Here is a 19,171-nt window from a genome sequence, read left to right as displayed (position 1 = left end):
CGGGGCTACCCTCCTGCAGGCCGGCACTCCCGCAGCACGCCGGACCGGGCCGAGCTGTGAAACACGGGGACCGCGCTGTTGCGGGGCCCGCAGCCTCAGCAGGTGTACGCTGAATGGAGATGCAGAAAGGCCGGGGGGCTGTGAGGCGTTTTGGGGAGAGCCCTGCTTCATAAGTCTCACCCCGTGATTCTTTACTTGGGGGCTGCCAGCACGGCCGGGGGGTCCCCTTTCCCCGGCTGGCTGGGGGGTGGCGGGGGGCGGGTGTCCCGGGCGGCGGCGGCGGCAGAGGCGGCGGGCGGGCACTAAGACCGCGCCGCCCCCGGGCGCTGCGCGGCGCGGCGGCTGCAGAAGAGGAGGAGACCGGCGGGCCCGGGAGGAGAGGCGCGGAGGGGAGCGGAGCTATGCTAAACCTGGGGTACCGCTGAGGCGGGGCGGCCAGGCCGGAGGCGGGAGATCTCCGGCTCCCGAGGCGGCAGGAGGCATTTAGGCGCGGGGAGCGGCTCCGCAGCCACCGGGCCAATGAACATGTCCGTGTTGACTTTGCAGGAATACGAATTCGAGAAGCAGTTCAACGAGCATGAGGCCATCCAGTGGATGCAGGAGAACTGGTGAGTGCCGGCGCTGAGCCCAGCCGGCTGCGCGGCCCCGCGGCGCCGTGCGCGGGCACGGGGTTCCGCTGCTACCTGCCCGGCTCCGCCGCTCCCCGGCCCCGCTCCCCCCGCCTCGGATCCCTCATCAAACTTCATTTCCAGCCGCGCCGCTATCAACTTTGCGGGCTGTGCGGGGAGATCTAGGGCCGGGGGCCGGGATCCCCCTTCCTGTCGCGGCCGCTCGCCCACGCCGCCCTCCGCGTCCCGGTGCCGCGCCGCCTGCCTGGGCCTCGCCGGGCGCGCCTCGCCCGCGCCGCGCTGCGCTGCCGCACTCCCTTAGCCGGGACCCGGTCTCGTCCTGCATGGCCTCTCGGTCCTCTCAGCTCGGGGAGCTGCGGGGCGACGGAGGGCAGCGCTGCCCGTGCCCGTGGAGGCGGAAAGGTGCCGGGTACCTGGTAGGGCTTGGGCAGGGGCTTGCGGAATCCTTCCGTGTCTCATCTGGGCTTTTCTTAAGGGCAGGATGAGCAAAACGACCAGCTTGTGGTTTGCGTATCCCTGTCGTCCTGCAGATGAGCCGTGTGGATACCCTGTATTGCTCACTACTCGCATGGGCACTCTGTATAATGGCTAGTGTGGGTAACTTGTGTTGGTACCCCATGCTGCTCATGTCTCTGAAGAAGCGACAGCATATAGGTGCTCTTGGCCTGAGAGTGTTGGATGCTTCCCGTTTTGTTCACATTTTGGAAGAAAACTGCCATCAGAATAGGACAGGCTGGTAGAAGAGGTTGGAGGGGGTGATGTTTGAGATATGCATTAGCTGGATGAGCCACAGGAGATGCAGTTCAGATTAAAGAACATGACTGGGAACCAGGATTTGTGTGTCGTCCTCGTGGTTCTCCTGCTCTTCATTATGTGACCTTGAGACAATTACATAACCTCTCCTGGGCCTCAGTTTCCCCAGCCAGCAGAGACCCGGGGTAATGCTGAATTACCTCGTGGGGTGCTTTGGTGACTGAGATGCTGTTTGCTGAGGGTCTGGGAGACATCAAGCACTGTGTAAATGCTAAGCAGTGTTACTGAAGTCTCCTTGGCTGTGTGCTTGCTGCAGTTAGCTAGCTGGGACTCATCAGCATGAGGCCCCGCTGCCTGGGCCCAAAAGAGGAGGCCATCGACTCTGTGCTCTGCTGTGCAGCCTGAGAGATGGGATGCTCCATGTGCATGGAGTCTCAGTGTAGTTTCACCCTCTGTAAAAGAGCTGATGCATACATAAGTTTGATTCATATAGAAGTAAAGGAGAAGAGCAGTCTGGCCCAGGGACATTTCAGGGGACAAGATGAAGCCATGCCTGCTGCAATCTCTCTCCTAGCAAGCTTCTCTTGAAAATACTGGTGAAGCTTCTTCCAGATTTCGAGTTAGCTTATACATCCTTATCTGATGGAAGTTTGCTCATTTAATGGAACTGGTTCTGTTCCAGCACATGAGATGTTGGCGAAAAACTAACAAATAAAATACAGTAGCTAAGGGCTGTACAAGGAGGCTTCCCCAGTTCCCATCGGTTTACTCCGTATGTTTGTCTGCACTGACACTGATGGCAGTGTTTGCCTTCCTGGCTTAATAGGCAGAACTTGGATGCACACATCATGACTATGAGATGAAGTTATTTAAGCAGGGATAAACACTGTTGTTTCCTCCTTAACAGGAGGATGAACTAAGGGGTCGGACTTCCCAGAAATCTGTGGCAAGAATTTATGCTCTTACTAGTCATTAAATGTAGGTAAACAAGTCCCAAAGATGTGGCATTTGTTATTTTACTTCCATCTCAGAAACAGCTCTTGATGCCTTACAAGGCCAAAAAATAATAATAAATAAGATCTGTACTGTGTGTGAGGCAAGGAAGTGGCTCTAAGTGTTGAGCAGCTTCTGGGTTTGGAGCATCGGTGGAGTTCAACTTGATTGCAATGAGGACAGACCAGATTTAGGCAGTGTATTAATCCCTTTACATACCCTCTGGGTTCTGGACTGTTTAAATACTAACAAGCCCTTTTAATTATAACTTTTCCAGCCAGGCTGGAAAAGCTTGAACACAAAGTCCTGGGGTAGTAGCATGCCCCCCTGTGTACCAGTGTTGTTGGTCTGTATGTGTGATGGTGCAAGGGACAACATGGCTGCTTCTCTTTTGCCAGGGCTGAGCCTCTTTTGCCTCCATTCTCCCACTCCAAACTGCTCTTCAGGGCAAATGAATGTCACGGGGAACTTGGCACCTCACTCATTGCAAACACCCATGATTGCCTTCAGCACGCGTACGTGCTGGGGTTGTTCGCACTCCCACGTCTGCCTCTGAAAGTGTTCCCTGTGAGGCTGATGTGGATGGAGCCATCCTGACAGCTGAGAGCTGTGACAGCAGTGAGTGAGGGCCTCCTTGCCTCATCCTAGGTATTCCTCTTTCAGTTTATGAAGACCCTCCTTCCACAGTGAGAAGGCTTTCTGGAGTGTGGACCTACATTAGCTATGCTGTACAGAGGCTGCTGTTGGAATGCAGAGGGAAAATGAATGGTCCATTCCCAGTACCTCCAAGCTCATGAACTTCAAGCCTTCCTGGTGTGCCGTCCCACCACCCTACTGCATGGCAATAGGATTGGTGTAAAGCCACCAGTCTTGGGGCAGAGCTGGTCCCCTACCCCACACCAGTAACAACAGGTTTGGGAGAGGCTAACGAGCTGCTAGGTCCATTGGGTCCCGTGGAGCAACTTGCACTCGTGTTGTATGAAGGCTGTTGTTTACCACCATCTGCCATCAGATAAGTGGATTTTCATGTAAGATGCAGCACCCCATTGATCTTATCATGCTTGTGCTGTGGGAGTTGTGATTTCAGCAAGATAAGAATTAAGCCCGAAGTTTGTTAAAACTATTGCTTAAAATGAATTCTTGGATCAAGCTGCCCTACTACCTCCTGCCAAACTTCTTTGGAAAGAGATGAAGCAAATAATCTGTGGAATATTATTATTTTTAATCAAGCTGCTCCATGAGAGTGCATGCTACTGTAGCCCTTCATTTCTTTGAATCGATAAATTGTGGATTTTGCAGGGGACTGCGGGCTCAGGCAGGCATGCAGCAAAGGGGCCAGCAGCGCTGCCATTCTGGCTGCAGGCACTGCGGCGGTAGAAAGTGGCCGGAGCTGAAGTGGCAGAGATGGGTGGCGGGAGCGCTGGCTGCCGGGTGCCGCCGCGCCGCAGAGCGCCAGGTTGGGGCATCGGCTCCGAGTGACAGTTGTTCCTGTTATAATTGTCTGGCCAATAATAATTATCTTCAGATGTCTGCTGACGAGGGGCTCGCCAATGGGGAGGCAGGAGGCCTGTGCTGACTGCGCTGAGATTATCTGCCTGGGGTGACGTCACGCGAGGGCTTGCCGAAAATCACAGAAACTTTTCCTGTGCTGCTTCGCCACCGGCGGCAGAGCTCTGGGATCCCATCCCGAGCCATTGGTGTCCTGGCAGCTCTACACTGCAGGGTTCTGCTCCCCCCATCCCTCTCCATGTTTCTCTGTTTCCTTTAACCCTTGTCAGCCAGCAGCAGGCTCTCAGGTGGCAGCAGGAGTATGAAAGCAGAGCTAGTTGCTCCCCGAGCATGCTGTGGGGCTGTGCTGTAGTAAGTGGCCATTTTTGTTAATGAAGCTGTAGGACAGAGTGAAGCCCTGTGTAAAGTCTGGCAACTCAGGCATGACTGTGAAATTACCTCTGAGCTCTAGATTAGTATAAATGCTTTTGTATTAAAAAAGCTGGTTTTAACCTTTTCTTATCTGAAATTCTTATGTGGCAGGGGACTGAGAGTACCTCTAATTCTGGGGGAAATTTACACCCCGCTATAATTCTCTTTCCAGTCCAAATTGAAAATAGGTGTGGAAAGGCAGAAGGTGTGCCAATTTGGGTTTCAAGATGTGCTTCCCTTTTAATAATTCATGCAGGCACCATTGTTCTGGACAGGTTTGTTTCCACTTAAGCACTCTTACCTCATGCAGAAATCATAAATAAGAGGCTGTGCCTATCACTCCAGGCATGTGTGTATGGCAGCCTAAGCTTGATGTAAGCTACTTCTTTATATATGTTTTTGAAACCGAGTGCTTGCAAAATGCCAGGGGAACATGAAGAGCAATGCTGTGGTCACCCTGTCTTTCTCTTGAGTGCCATGGCAGGGATGCAAAATGCAACACTGGAGCTGCTCTTCACCGTGGAGGCTGTTTTATTTGACCAAGTTCAGAGAATGTAGGTTACCTTTACATTTACTCCAGTGCCCAGAAAGCCGTTCTGCTGTTCTCTGGTGCCAACTGGCCAGAAAGCTGAAAGAGTGAAGTGCTGTTGGTGCCATGGAAATTAGCAAATAGCAACTCTTTGCATTTCCTCCATCCTTTCCTGAGCAAAAGACTGATGTACTACATCATCACAGAACTCTGCCTCTGTGAAAGTGCAAGGATGAAGCCAGCGGAGAGCAGCAACATTGTCATTTCAGAGTTCAGGTGATCAGTTATTTTCTGTCTCTGTGTGTGCTTGAGGAAAACAACAGAACAGAATAGATGGTGGCACAGAAATATCATCCTGAAGATAAATGTGTTGGTGACTTCTAGATTCAGCCTGCCTCTGAAACACAGTCACTGGCCTTTCCCTCACCCTATTCCCGGAGTTTGAGCACATCTCTTTTTGTGCAGCTTCATGAATTTTTAAGCTTCTGAGAGTGAAGACATCTCTTCTGCTTCATATGTGAAACACTGTGTACTCGTGGGACTAGCCACCCAGTAAAAATGGCCAACATGAACTCATTTAGGAGACTGCCATTATTTTCAAATGCAAATTTGAATACTACGGAGAGTTTTCACTTAGGAAGAGTTACATAATGCTGAATTACTTTGGCACTTTTGAAAACACAGCTAACATCTTCAGCTAGGTTCATGTCATTAGAGCAGAATGGTTAGGACAGAATGGTTAGCAGCATGGTCAGGACTTTTGATAACTCCGTTTGCTACTCTACTTAATGTAACTGTCCTCCCAGACCACTGAATGCAGTCAGCCTTTGTGATCAGAGCATCTATTGCTCCCTAAGGAGTAAAGCCTGGTCCTGTTAGTATTGGCCTCAGCAGAGAAAGGTCTGGCCAGTTATTGAACTCTCACATTTTTGCTTTGTGTTTGAAATTCATGTCTTCTCCACAGCTGCCTGTAGTGGCACTGGGGACAGAGGGATGTTTGTACTTATTTATTCTTTTAACTCTTTACGCAGTCTCTGCACCTTGCTCAAGAACCTAGCCCAAGCACTTCTCAGCTCAATTTCATGTGAGGATTCTTAGTGATAAATGTAGAGATTAAAAGGGGTGACATCTCGTAAGGAAAAGGCTGTAATGTTCCTGTTTTCCTAACAGTGTAAGCACTGGACCGGTTCCCCAAGTGCCTTGGGGGTGTGGGCAATCGGAACAGACTGATAAGTGAGCACAGAGACTCTGCTCTGCTTCAGAGTTTGTTGAAATGCAGGAAAATACAGAGTTGGGATTTCCCTTTTTGCTTCAGGCGTAAACTTTGAGTGCCTATGGAGTTTTCTGTAGTTTTGAGAGTGATTTTTGTAGTACAGGGTCCACTGGGAGTACATGAAGTAAGATGACAGAAAACACTCCTGAAAGCTTAATCAAGAGAGAGTTAAATGCTTTTTTTTTTTTTTTTTTTTCTAATGGAAGTGGTCAGAGGTTAAAATATTATTTTTAAGTGTAAGTTGGCATTAGCTGAAATGTAAAATAAACTTTTTATTGACTCAGACTGTATTGACGTGAGCTGTTAGTACAACAGCTTCACCTGTGTATTGCTATACAATACTACTATGCAATACTATTTTATTTATTTATTTTGTAAACTGTTTTGTCAGCCCACTTGAATCTTGTCCTGACCTGATGCAGAAAAAATTTGCCTTTACTTTTTGCTGACAGAGTGCCTTGCAAAGTGATGCTCCATCCCTGAGTGAAGACCCCAGCACTTCTGGTGCTGTGAGCCTGCTGTTCTCGCTTCCATAAGTGTGTGTCACAGTGCAGAATTCCCTGGGCTTTCTGTGGGCTGCAGGTGCAGTCCAGTGGGGTGCTCTGCAGGGATGCTCAGGTTAGTGGCATCCTGGCAGGCAGTGCTGTGGGTAGCAACAGGTCTGTGCTTGCACCGGGTCTAATTCAAGGAAGAAACTCTGTCACTTCATTAAGATTGGAAAAGACCTCTAAGATCATCTAGTCTGACCCCAACCCATCCGTCCCATGCCCACTAACCACATCCTTCAGTGCTGCATCTACGTTTCTTGAATGCCTCCAAGTATGGTGTCTTCACCACCTTCCTGGGCAGCCTGTGCCAGTGCCTGACCACTCTTTTGTCCTACTATCCAATCTGAACCTCCGCTGGTGCAACTTATTACTCTAGTCCCAAGGGACAAAGCCAAGGTGGCAATGTGTACTGTTTTCCCATCCAAAGTAGCAATTGCACATGATGGCAACTTTCCTTGTGCCCTTTGTACTGTTCTCCATTACGCATCTTTAGCTGCAAGCCTTATTGATTCATGTGAGGTCAACAATCTTACCTTTGATTGCCACGAGGCTTACTTGTGTTAATTATGGACTTGGGAGCAGGTGGAAATGCTCCAAAAGTAACATGACCTGATCTGCCAGGGTAAGCAGCCAGAATGTTGCAGAGGATACATGCCACAAAGTGATGAAATGATGGGCAGATCTTGTATCTGCCAAGAAATCTTTGACCCTGTGTAGGGAGAATGGTTATTTGGAGTGATGAAGGAGTTTTACCTTGTGCCAGAGATCCTGGGGCTTTGCAGAGGGCGTGCAATAGTTTGTGCAATGTGCAGCATACAGAGGAGTGATGATCATTCATCCCTGAGTGTGGCAGAACCTGGCCTCAAACTGAGCATAGCCATAGCCTAAACCCACATAGCCCATAGTACAAACCCACATCCATCATCCAGAAACAGTACTTCAGAATGTGCTGAAGTCCCATGGTTTCAATGAAAGTTGGGGGCTTATGTCATCTCTGAAACTTGTTCCTTGTGTCTTAGTTTCTTAGCTGGAAAATATGAGGCAATTTCTCTCTAAGGTATTACTGTTTGTTTGTTTGTGTGTTTTAAGTGTGTCATAGAGGTTATTTTGAAATGGTAAGACCTGTATGAGTAGTTGTGTTAGAAGAATTCAGAAAACATAGATTTTATGCTAATACCATGCAACTTTATATTTGTGTGGCAGTGAAGAAGACTTCATTCTTGGGAAGAATGTGGGGCAAAGTCTGTCTCCTTGATTGTGGTAACCGGAGAGTAAGAAACTGTTCTAATATTGGAGAGAAGGCAGTTTGTTGTTAAGTCTGGACCATTTGTAACTGCAAATTTATGGAAGGAATTGTCCTTCACATAGTCCAATAAAGCTTCAGACATCTTCTGATGATAACTTTTAAGTAGAAATTTTAAAGCTTACTGGTAATTAGTTCCAGCATATGAAGCTTGGAAATTGAGTGAAAAATAAGTTGATCATCATCCACTATCATGGCGTCTCGATTTGAATGCACTGATTCTGGAATCTGATGAATTCACTTACCTCTGGGCATGAAATTTATGGTCAGTCCAGAGTATTATTAAGGGTGAATATTTACCCTGTATATCTTGAGCCATCAGTCATATAAACACACCTAGAAAGAGCAATCCCGGGGATTGCCAATTAACATTTTAAGAGGAAGAAACAGTGGGCCAAGCTCATCTCAGTAAGAATACCAACGTGGTATTAGTGAGGAGTTGGATCCTCTGACTAATAAGGTTGTCTGGTTTTCTTTTTTCTTTTACATTTAGAGCTGTTAAGAGGTACTTAAGATGGTAGTAAATTCCCCTATGTATAAACAAAAGCAGGATGCCAAAGTTGTTGCTCTGTTCCATTCAGATAATGGTTTTCTTCAGAAATCTTTACAAAGTCTGGCTTTCCTCTTATTTTAGCTTTAATAGGGAATTTTCCCAGTTCTCCTGTGCATCTGCCAAATGCAGGACTTCTGTAAATACTAATGGGAGTTTTGTGGTTTCAGACATATGACATACACAGGCAGCTGAAAGCCTTGGGTTTTCTTCCTTTCTTGCTCTCCCTGGAGGGGCTGGTTTTCCAACTCCTTTTTCATGTCTTTGCAGATCACAATTAAGGGAAGTGTTTGTTCGTAACTAAGAACTTTTTGGACAGCTTAGGTTTAGATTCATTGCTTGCTTGTGGTTTCTTCATCATCCTTGGTTGACAGCTGGTGATTTTTGTGTTTCCAAGGTGGAAGCTGAAATCACAGATTTGCATTAAGTGAATGCTGACTGGGTACACATCATTGATTATGGATCCATGATGAAGCAAGTTATTCAAGAGATAAAAGTTTTGAGATGCAGAATGTTTTCATTGTTTTGTGAGAGCACTGCCCCCTTACATTTTTGCATAAGAGACTGCTGTTGGATGCTATCTGAAACAAGATACTGACCTCGTTCAACTTTTCACCTCACTTGGTCACTGCTGTGTGCTTAAATACTGTTTTTTGATCTTATGCCTGATGAAGAAAGAACTATTTTTGGTACCACTCATACCAGAACAGTCCTGTAGCGACCTTCTGTTTTGCAATGGCTCTGTGTGCACAGAGCAGAAGTTTGGTTTTTTACGTCATTATTTGTTGTTTCAGAACTCTGTAAACACTTTAGAGTTAAATCCATTATTTTTAAATCTTACTTGGATTGGCAATTCATGCCAATCATACTGCCTTCATACTACTGCATTTCTGTGGGTCCAATACCACACGAGATGCCCTTGTTCAAGGCACGACCCTTGTATGTTGCCTTCAGATGTAGTTGCATGGTCCTTGATTTCTGGAATAGAGCAATAACAAAAGAAGACTGCTGGTTTGTAGCTTTGCTCAGCCTATGTCATACCTCATGTGCTAAAAAGCACATTGCTGCAACTAGCTGGGAAAATCCTGGGTAAAATCTGTAGTAAATTTTCTGCTGACTTCAACACAAAAGAGAAAGTTGCTAAAATTGTATGTGTTAGGTAAATGTAATGTAGCTTCTGGTATGTAAAATGTTTGGGACAATGCGCATATTTTGAAATGGTCATTACTGTAAGTGGAATAGTTGGAAAAGATGCAAGAAGAATACTAAGAGAAAGGAGATTGTGTGTACATATAGGAAAGATGCACACCAGGCTGATAAAATAGGCAATCCAGGCAGAAATAATAATTATAATATCTAACACTGGTGAGCAAGCAGTGCTCTTCCCTCTGTTTTTTCTAGTAGTATGCCCTGATTGAAAAGAAAAATGGACTAGATTAAGAAAATATCTATTGTGTATCAACATTTAAGCTGGGAGCATAGATTTCAACCTTGGGTTTTCCAAATTCTCTTCTTGCCTTAGCAGTCCCCGCGAATTCAGTAGCTTTGACATCGTGAAGCATATTCCCTGGTGGAAGGCCAGTGGCTCCAGGGTAGACCTGCAAGGCATGTAGGATCGTGAGGGTGGTCCTTGCATCTCTGAACTTTTATGAGTAAGGTGAGCAGTTTTGAACTACATCAATTTAAATGGTATATGTGATTGAGGGAGCCTCTTGACAGACCACAAGTCTTTTGCTATGCTTTTGTTTTACAATTTTCTGCAGGCTTTTGTCTTGACAGGTTGTCTCCTGATGACCTTATAAGTTACAATTCAAATTTATTGCTGGCAAAGAGTAGGTCCAGTTCCATTAAATTAGATCATGTTGCATCTGCTTAAAGGGGACATGAATTAGGCTTCAGACATCTTTAGTCAATTTTCCTTGCTTGAATTTTCAAGAATGAGTTGTGGAATTTCAAGAAGCTCGGGTGTTGCAAAAATAGAGACACTTGTGTTCATTGTATTACTGTGCAGAGATACTGTTTTCTAGTATCCCTTTGCCTTTCACTAAGGTCTAGACAGAATATTTACAGTCATGTGCTAGGTGAGTTATATGCTTTAATGACAGAATGCTAGGTAACATATCTAATGGTAGCAGCTGCCTTGCAAGTAGTGGTTCTGCACCGCTACTGGGGCTGCTCTGAGAGCTACTCGAAGCCACTGTGCCTGAAAATCTCACCAGGCTAGCTTGACTACTTCATTGACTTTCACATGAGGTCTCTTCTCAGCTCCTATATGACATTAAAAGAAAGAAAGATTTTGATTTCCAGCAATTTTGGCAGCCGCCCTTGATACATACAGCAGGCTGAAGCACATCAGATGTAAGCTTCGTACCAGCATGTGTTTTTCTTGACCCTGCCCCTTGAATGTCAGCCAGCTTGTGGGGCAACACAGCAGCATCCCTGTTGCTCCTTGCTCATGTGGGAGATGTCAGAGTGGGTTGGCTTGCTTGTGTTTGCTGTATCTGGAGCATGCAACCACAGCTGCAGTCAGATGGCCAAGGCCACTTGACATAGCATTGCCTGGCGCCATGACCTCCTGTGGAGCCTCGGAAAGGCCTGATGAAGGCAGTAAACTGACTGCTTTTCTGGAGGCTGTCTGTGTGACTTTCCTAAAAGCAAGCCAACAGGAGATGGAGATGACATGCCTGTTGGCACTTAGTGCCCAAGGAAGCACATGTGTGGCTTGTGGCTCACACACTTTGAGCAGTCTTCTGGCTGCCCGAGTGTGCGTAAAAGCTGTAAGATGTGAATGACTCCAACCCTTGGCTCCACACAGGCCCAGCGTAACATCCAAACGCTATGTCTGCTAGCATTGTCCAAAGGCTCCTTGAACTCTCGTAGCTCAGGGCCATGCCCACTGCCCTAGAAAGAGTGTTCCACGTCCATTGGTGCAGAACCTTCCCCTAACCCCCACCTGACCCTACCCTGACACAGCTCTGTGCCATTCCCTCAAGCCCGTCACTGTTCCCAGAGAGCAGAGCTCACTGTGAGGAGCTGCAGCCGCCATGAGGCCTCCCCTCAGCGTCCTCTGTTGTGCACTGAGCAAACCCAGGGATGTCAGTGATTCCTTATATGTCTTGCTCTAAGAGGGGTAACACACCCTTTTGGAGAACTGGAGGCTTTCAAAGACCCTCACTGTGAAAACTGATGTTTGGGATTCATCCCAGTAAGTGGGATTACATGGGATGGTGGTGATGAAACATAGCTTTGTTCAGATGGTGATGTGAGCGCTGCGAAGTTGAGCTCGGCTGCCATTCCATGGGCTTCCTGCTGGACTGCAGTGGAGAGGAGGGACAACACATGAGGGAAGTACATATGTGGCAGATGGGGTTATGTGGTGGATCAAGGTCCTGTTTCTCAGAGACGCTGGCTAGTGATGGCTTTTGTGTGCCATATCAGAAAAATAGGCAACTGGCAATAAGTTTGCTGGTGGCTTGAAACCCAATGAGTTTTGCAAGACTTCCCAGCTCTGTCCCTTGCTGCCTTGTCCTACTCACCACTTTCTGTAGTCGCAGCCAGCAAGTGCGGTGCAGCCATGTGTGATTCCCTGGCCAAAGGCAGAAGGTCAGTGACTTGGTTTGCAGAGCTTGTGGGAGGATGAGCCAGGATACAGGCTAATTTGTAAACAGGTTCAGTGGAGCGTTTTCTGGCCTACGATGCCAATGGGCTAATTCTGAGACCACGTGGTATTTGTGGTGACAAGTGACTGGATCTCTACCGTCACCCTTCCATCTCTAAACGTGGTATAGATTTATTTTTCCTACATAAACGGAGAAATGGAAGAAATCTGCAGCAAAACGTTCCCCAAAGCTACATGAAAATGCATTGTCCCCCTTGTAAGTGGGGGCCTTTGTACAGGGATGGAGTGTCACTGGGTTGATACAGCTTCCCATCTCATTTTGCCTGCATTGCTTCCAGCAAGGCTGCCCACATTTGCTGACTCATGCTGGTGCTGCCTTTTTCCCTTGTATTTCCTGCTGTGTTGATTTTTATCTCTGCTCCCAGGGCTGTGCCTTGGATACTCTATGATCAGAGTATGTGTGTTTGCCTGTGATTGTGGTGAAAAATGTCTACATTTCAAGACAAATGTTAATATTGCTAACATACAAGTGAGAAACAGCAATCAACTAAAGGGGATGAAGGCCCTCCACAGTAGAGACTGCTGTGCTCTGTCACTTGCTGCAATGCTGTCCCCATGTGAAAGTGCTTCCAAGCTGTGCATCACAGGAGCTGGGCATGGCTTAAGAGCATGGAGGAGCTTTAGGACTGCTGGAGCCCTGCTGGTCTGCTTCTGCCATCTCTGCATAGCGAATCAAAGATTGTCAGGATGCTCCCAGATGAGGTTCACCCAGCTCCTCTCCCTGGGTGATCTGCTCCCTTTCAGCCTTGCTTGTTTTCCCACTTTGATCTTCTACTCAGAGCTACTGAGTGAGTGGGTCTCTTGCCACTTGAAAGGATGACTGCTCTTAATGTAGAATGCTTAGGTGCATCTGGAAGTACAGCTTGTTTCCTGTTTATGTGCCCAAATACCATCAATACTAGTCTTAAGCAACACTCCCTAAAATCTTTGAGGATCCAGGTGGATACACAAAGACAATTACAACTTCAATTCTTTTCAGTTTAAGAGTCAAGGCTCCTAAATCATGTCTGTGGGTATCCCAGCTGGTTGTGTCTGTCTTGTCTTCTCAGGGTCTTCTGATCAAGTCACCCAAGTCACCATTCTTTTTTTTTTTTCTTTTTTTTTGGTCAGATTATGTACAGTGTTTTACCAGCAATCCTCATGCAAGGAATGACATTGCATGGTCAATTACCGGGAAGCTAGTTAGCAGACAGCTTCTTTCCTCATGGATCAAAGAGCACTACATACCCATTCCCAGGAGCTTGTACCACACAGGAAGGATAACCTTACAGTAGCATTGCTGTAAATGAAGCACGCTCTTCCCATTTGCCTTTTCCTGCTCATCAGTTTGTGTCACAGCAAGAGTGGGCAGCCAGCATTCCCCAACATCACCAAGTGTAATTCAGCACTGAAGATACCTTTGAAATCCTGTTTATGTTGAAGTTATGACCTCTACACGCCAGTTCTTTTTTATTATGCTAACCTGTATTTATGGTACTGCTTATTGCAGATGTGGGTATTGCAGGTTTAGTCACACCAGGGACATCTGGCATTTGCAAACAGAAATTCAAGACTTGAAAGTCTTGGCGTTTTTGATTTGAAATTTCTGTAAGTGCCGGAGGCTGTGAAATGCACAGCTTCTCTGGTGTTTTCTTCTGTTAAATGTTTCTGTAGCAGCAATGACTGTTGCATTCTCAAACTGAAAGCCCTCCAGGCATTTCAGTGACAATACTAAGTACCTGGGACCAACTTTGCTCCGTTTTGGATTTACATTTTTGTCATTGATTCTGAATATGCACTGTACCAAATATGTTTATAAACAGTACAAGGAGGGTGTATATACTCTTTGCACTTACTCTTAATGATTCTCAAAGGCAGTGCCTGGCACCGTGAGCCCATTCAGTGAGGACAAAATGATGACCAAAGCATGTCCTCCATTAAATTAGTCCTTCTCTGCTTCAGCTTCCTCTGTTCTTGTGTTATATTTACTGGCAAAGAAAATCTGGCACCACCTATTTGTAAATGATAAATTTATATTCGTTTTACCCAACCAAACAGAAACCAGCCCTGGAACAGACAATAATATGAGAGCTTTAGAAAAGACATCTCATCTTTATCAGTCAGTGGTGTTATGTACCCTGAATGGGTAATATGGGCTTTGTTTTCAGCATAGTGCTGTGTCCCAGAACAGGGTGAGCAATGGCACTGCTCTCCTCCATCTCTCCTCCACCCCAGGCATCAGCATTGTTTTGATGTTCTCTTGTTCAGCTACGCAGTAAGTTTGGGGGATGAATGGCTGCTTCAGTGCAGATTTTGGGAGTAAAAATGGGAACCAGAACTCCATATCCATTCCCTTGCCCAAGTCAGGCCATCCAGCTTTTCTTTTAAGATACAAGGAAGCGATTGGTACCTCCTGAAGATGCTTGGGGCTGTGGGCGGAGATGGGAAAACATCCATATATTACTTCTCTCTTAGGCCGGATTTTCCAGCTGTTTATTTTACAAGTGTGTTGAGACATCTTAATGCAGTTAGTTGTTATTAAGGCTAACAAGTTAATTTTAATGACTTTAATAGACCTCTAGCATTCATGTTTAATCCACTACTATTTACTGGCCTATGTAGTCTGTTGATGCTTTTTAAAGCTTCAGACTTGGTAGCTCATTGAAAGAGTTCTTTTTTTCCTCATATCCTTGGATGAATTTCTGCTAACGAGTGTAGACTTCAGCACTGTATTTGGTCTAAAATTCAAAACCATCTTCACAAGGTAGACTGACATAGTTGTAGAAGCATCAGCAGCTGACTTTGGAAAGAGTGACTGCATCTGGCCAGCAGAAGTGTAGAGAGAGGGCAACAGATTTGGACTGACTCAAATGAGGCATAAAACAGTGTGCTAGCCAAGGAGGTGTAAGAAGCTGTCCAACAGACCATAGAGCCCTGTTCACCGAGATGAAACTCAGCTCTGGGTGTTTCCAGCCCACTTCAGGTTCCCAGGGAGAAACATCCTGTTGGTTACAGCACAAGAATAAGTATCAGCCGCTGCTTTTTTCTGTTTCATTTGAACTTCTTTTGGCATAAGAATGCTTCTCCAGCAATTCAATTGTAAGTTCCAGAGTTTCTGAACTATATTAAAATTTAATCTGCCCTCTAGTAGCTGACAGTTTCCATCCTGATTTGCAGTGATTAAAAATGAATCTAGCTTGGATTTAGTGGTACTCCAGGATATGGACATTTTGATCTTGTAAGTCAGATTTTAAAGTAAATGCGCATTACATACACACCTGCTTTATTTAAAAAATAGAGGCAGCATATCAGCTTTAAAGTTAAAATTATTCATGATTTCCTGGCTTACTGAGAATTGCTGCTGTATCACTGTAGCTAAGCTATCAGAGAGCATCTTCCAGATGACAGTTCATCTCTTACAAGGAATACCTTTTATGATTGACATCAGAAACATGTGCAAAAGGAGCTTTTATGTCTGCACTTGTGGCTGCCATGTTTCTGACCTAGTGTTTGAGCTAGCAAACCCAGCCCTTCCACACTTGGTTGAGGCAAAGCTTCCCCTAATGCCATAGGACAAATAATCTTCTGTACCATGAGCCATATAACAGGGTGCTAATTTTACAAAAGGGATTCAAATGCATACCTAGATTTGATTCTCTTATGTGTGTAATCCTCCTATGATTTTTCTATATATTTTGTCAGGCTTTTCTGTCTCTGATTCCACATTAAGTGCCTGCTAACCTTCCTTGGATCAGCTTTTGTTCTCTAATAACTTGAAGTAATGTGTACAAATCCTGGGATTTATATATTTAACTGATTTATGAGTAAATATCTTTTAGTCTTTGAAATCAAGCAAATATTTACACAAAGAGGTGCTGATGTATTGCAGTCATTTTGCAGTTATTTGCATCTGACAGATTTTCTCCATTGACTGTTCCCTGGACGTGACAAATACTTGTGCACCAAGTGGAAGCACCACTTGGGATACTTTCCATCAGATCTGTGGAGTTTTTACAGAAGTTGTACAAGACCTATTCTTCTGCAGGTATTAGCACCTTTTTATTTCTCTGCTAATGAAGAATAATTCAGTATGCCTCCAAAGTCCTCCTGGTAGTTTATTAGTTCACATTGGGCTACAGTGTTTTTTACTGCGTAAAGCTTGCGGCTAAGATGTGCATGAAAAAACTCACCTGGCTGAACCTGAAGTATTTCATTCCCGTTGTCACTGTTGCATCTCTGTGACATTCACTGTTTGCTCTTTGCCTTTTTCAGGTTTTCATTTGTTCAGCTGAAAAAGTCTTTTGATGCTTCGTTTTTAAACAAAACTGATAAACACTTCTGTAATGTGTCTAGTGCTTTGTGGGGAGAGGACTGATGAATCAGGACCAGGTTCTAAGCCAGGTAGGTAGGAAGTGAAGCATGAAGTATAGACTTCCAGAAGCAAAAAGCACAGGACCATTTCAGCTTTTAATAATATGTGAAATGTTCTCACCTTGGGGAAAAATGCTCTCCAAATTCACAATTGTCTTTTAGGTTATTCCACCTGTACAGTCATGCTGTCTCTACTAACTGCTAATCTCTGATGCAATTACTCTTCAGTTATGAAGTCATCATTTTACATTAAGGCTTTTTGTCTTTTCTTAGTGCTTCTCCTTTCTTTTGCTCTCCATAGATGCAACCATAATATCTGCCTTAACTGTACATAGCATAGCAGAGCAAATATAGATGCAGCAGTCTTTCTCAAGGCAAAGGTTTTTCTACAGACAGAGGGTAAAATCAGCCAGATCCCTGAGAGCTTAGAAACTTCAGCACATGGTGTGCGGAAATCTGAATGTCTTTCATGGGGTTTTGCATGATAGTCAGCTGTAGAAGCAGACATAACTCTGACTTTAAGTGGAAGCCTTTTAACAGATGATAAAATCATACATCCAAGTTTACACAAGCTATCCTTCAGCGATAACAGGTGATCAGGCACAGATTAGAGTGCCCAACACAGAGTTAAAATAATACTGTTCAGCAGAATGGAGGACAACTCTTGCTGTAAACTCTTGCATATGGGCACTGGTTATCTTTTCCCCTAGTCCTACACCTGCGGAACCGCCTGTGTGGGGAGAGAAGAAACACAGGTTTGTGATGTATTTAGAATCAGTTGCCTTTTTTCATAGGATACAAGTTAGGAAATTGTGTTGTAAAAATGAATGGATCAGCTAGTTCTGTACCTTTTAGCTGTTGCTAGAACTATTGCATGTTTGTTTATTACAGTTAGTTCAAGCCAATGTTGTTTAGGCAATATAAGTAGCTGGGAAATAAGTGTGAATTCTGGAGGATGAGCCTGAGGTGGTGGTGGGAAAACACCAACCCCTCCAGTCAGCATCTCAAAAGGTAGGTAAATTAGTTCAGGAGCAAGGGACTTGAGACTGCCATTTTCTGCAAGACTAGAAGGAATTTGCAGTATTCTGGGTCATCTTTTTAGCTCCCTGTTTGTAACTCTTCTCAAGTGTAAATACTGCTAAACCTAAACATACTTAATAGTGAGTTGTGAATGGGATTGTGTATTGGAACGTCTTTCTTTCAGCCAAGAACAGGGGGAATTTGAAGGAGGGCCATGGTTCACCTCTCTTTGCAAAATTTAATTAACCTGTGCAGTGCTTAGCTACTGTGGTGATTACTGTGATTGGATCCCTTCAATGCTGGGTTTTGCGTAAACAGGAAATAATTAGAGAAGAAACACGTTGCTGTACTTCCATTGCATTTCCTGTGCAAATCTGTAGGCTGAGCCGTTTGGGGATTCTCCCCTTAATTGTGTGGTAGATGAGTGGTTGTATGAGTGGTGTTGATCAACTTTATGTGATGCCCTCATGCACACCTGATGGGAACTGATTCAGGCAATGCATCTTCTGTAATGAAAGGTGTTTCAGCTCATTTTCCTATCTAAAAATACCAAGGGCTGAATTCAGACCTACATTATGCAAGAACACTTTCAGAAAGACTGCACCTGTAGGATGCTATGGGCTTGGCTCTGTCCTCCTTGCAGATATCCCTGGAGCAGGATCCACAGGGACTGTAGGTGTTGCATTAGTAACAGCATAGCTCAAAACAGAAGAAAAGACCACCTGAGGCAGGCAAGTCTTTGAAACATTAATAAGGGGCAGCAGAGTGAAACTAGGGAATTGAGACATCCATAAAGCCTTGAAAATTGAAGGAATTTGTGCATAATTAATAGCAGTAACCGAAGCAGAGCAGCAGCCAAGCTTCAGTCTCAACTTTCTTCTGGCAACTTCTGGGTACATCCTTTCTATTTATTGAAAAGGAGAGGCAGGCTTAAGTACTGAGAAACAATTCTAGAGATGCCAATGGTAAATTTTGTTGCTGGTGAAGATCTCAGAATTGTATCATACTTTAATTTGGCCTCAGAGATGCATTAGATCTGAGGCATTTGAGAGTAGAACTTGTGACTGCATGCACAAAAAAAAACAAGCCAGGAAACTTCCAGAATTGCCCCAAAGAGCTTAGGAGCTTTCCAGAAGTGTGTAGTGTTGACTTAGAGCAAGGCAGTTGTTCTCTAAGTCTCTCAGTATATTAGCAAATAAAAGCTATGGATTTTCATAATACTTCCTGGATGAACAATCTGGATTATCCAGCATACATAGCTGCAATGTATGGATGGAGACATAAATGAATTGTCATTCAATCATCATTCGTTTATGTCTTCTTAATGTTTTCTCTGCTTAATGGCTTCTGAATGACAATTTATACGGAGAAAGAAATTAAATAGTACAGTAGGGGAATTGCTACCAGAATGATCTGTAAGCCACTGAAAGAGAAAGGATGGAAAATACCGTGTTATAAATGAATATCTGCATTGTTTCTTTTCCTTTTTCTTTGACTAGTGATTCATTTACTCATCTGCAAGATGGTTCTCGATATTGTTAAGGTATGTGCTTGCCACAGAGATGATGAAGGGCCTGGAGTATGTCCCATATGAGGAAAGGCTGAGTGACCTGAGTCTGTTCAG

General features: G+C 45.1%; 1 protein-coding gene across 1 annotated transcript in view; it reads left to right on the top strand.

Moving 5' to 3' along the window:
- Positions 1 to 357: 357 nt before the first annotated feature.
- Positions 358 to 19,171, top strand: part of ELOVL6 (ELOVL fatty acid elongase 6) — a 66,030-nt gene continuing 47,216 nt past the window's right edge. Inside the window, exon 1 of the mRNA XM_052681869.1 lies at positions 358 to 608. Within this exon, the coding sequence (XP_052537829.1) occupies positions 520 to 608 (89 nt within the window). The 5' untranslated portion in view covers positions 358 to 519. The remainder of the gene's footprint in view (positions 609 to 19,171) is intronic.

This window comes from Tympanuchus pallidicinctus, unplaced genomic scaffold (genome assembly GCF_026119805.1).
Source record: "Tympanuchus pallidicinctus isolate F22 unplaced genomic scaffold, pur_lepc_1.0 scaffold2, whole genome shotgun sequence".
Classification (NCBI taxonomy): Eukaryota; Metazoa; Chordata; class Aves; order Galliformes; family Phasianidae; genus Tympanuchus; species Tympanuchus pallidicinctus.
The sequence above is the reverse complement of the archived record's forward strand: the minus strand, read 5'-3'. Positions and strand labels throughout refer to the sequence as shown.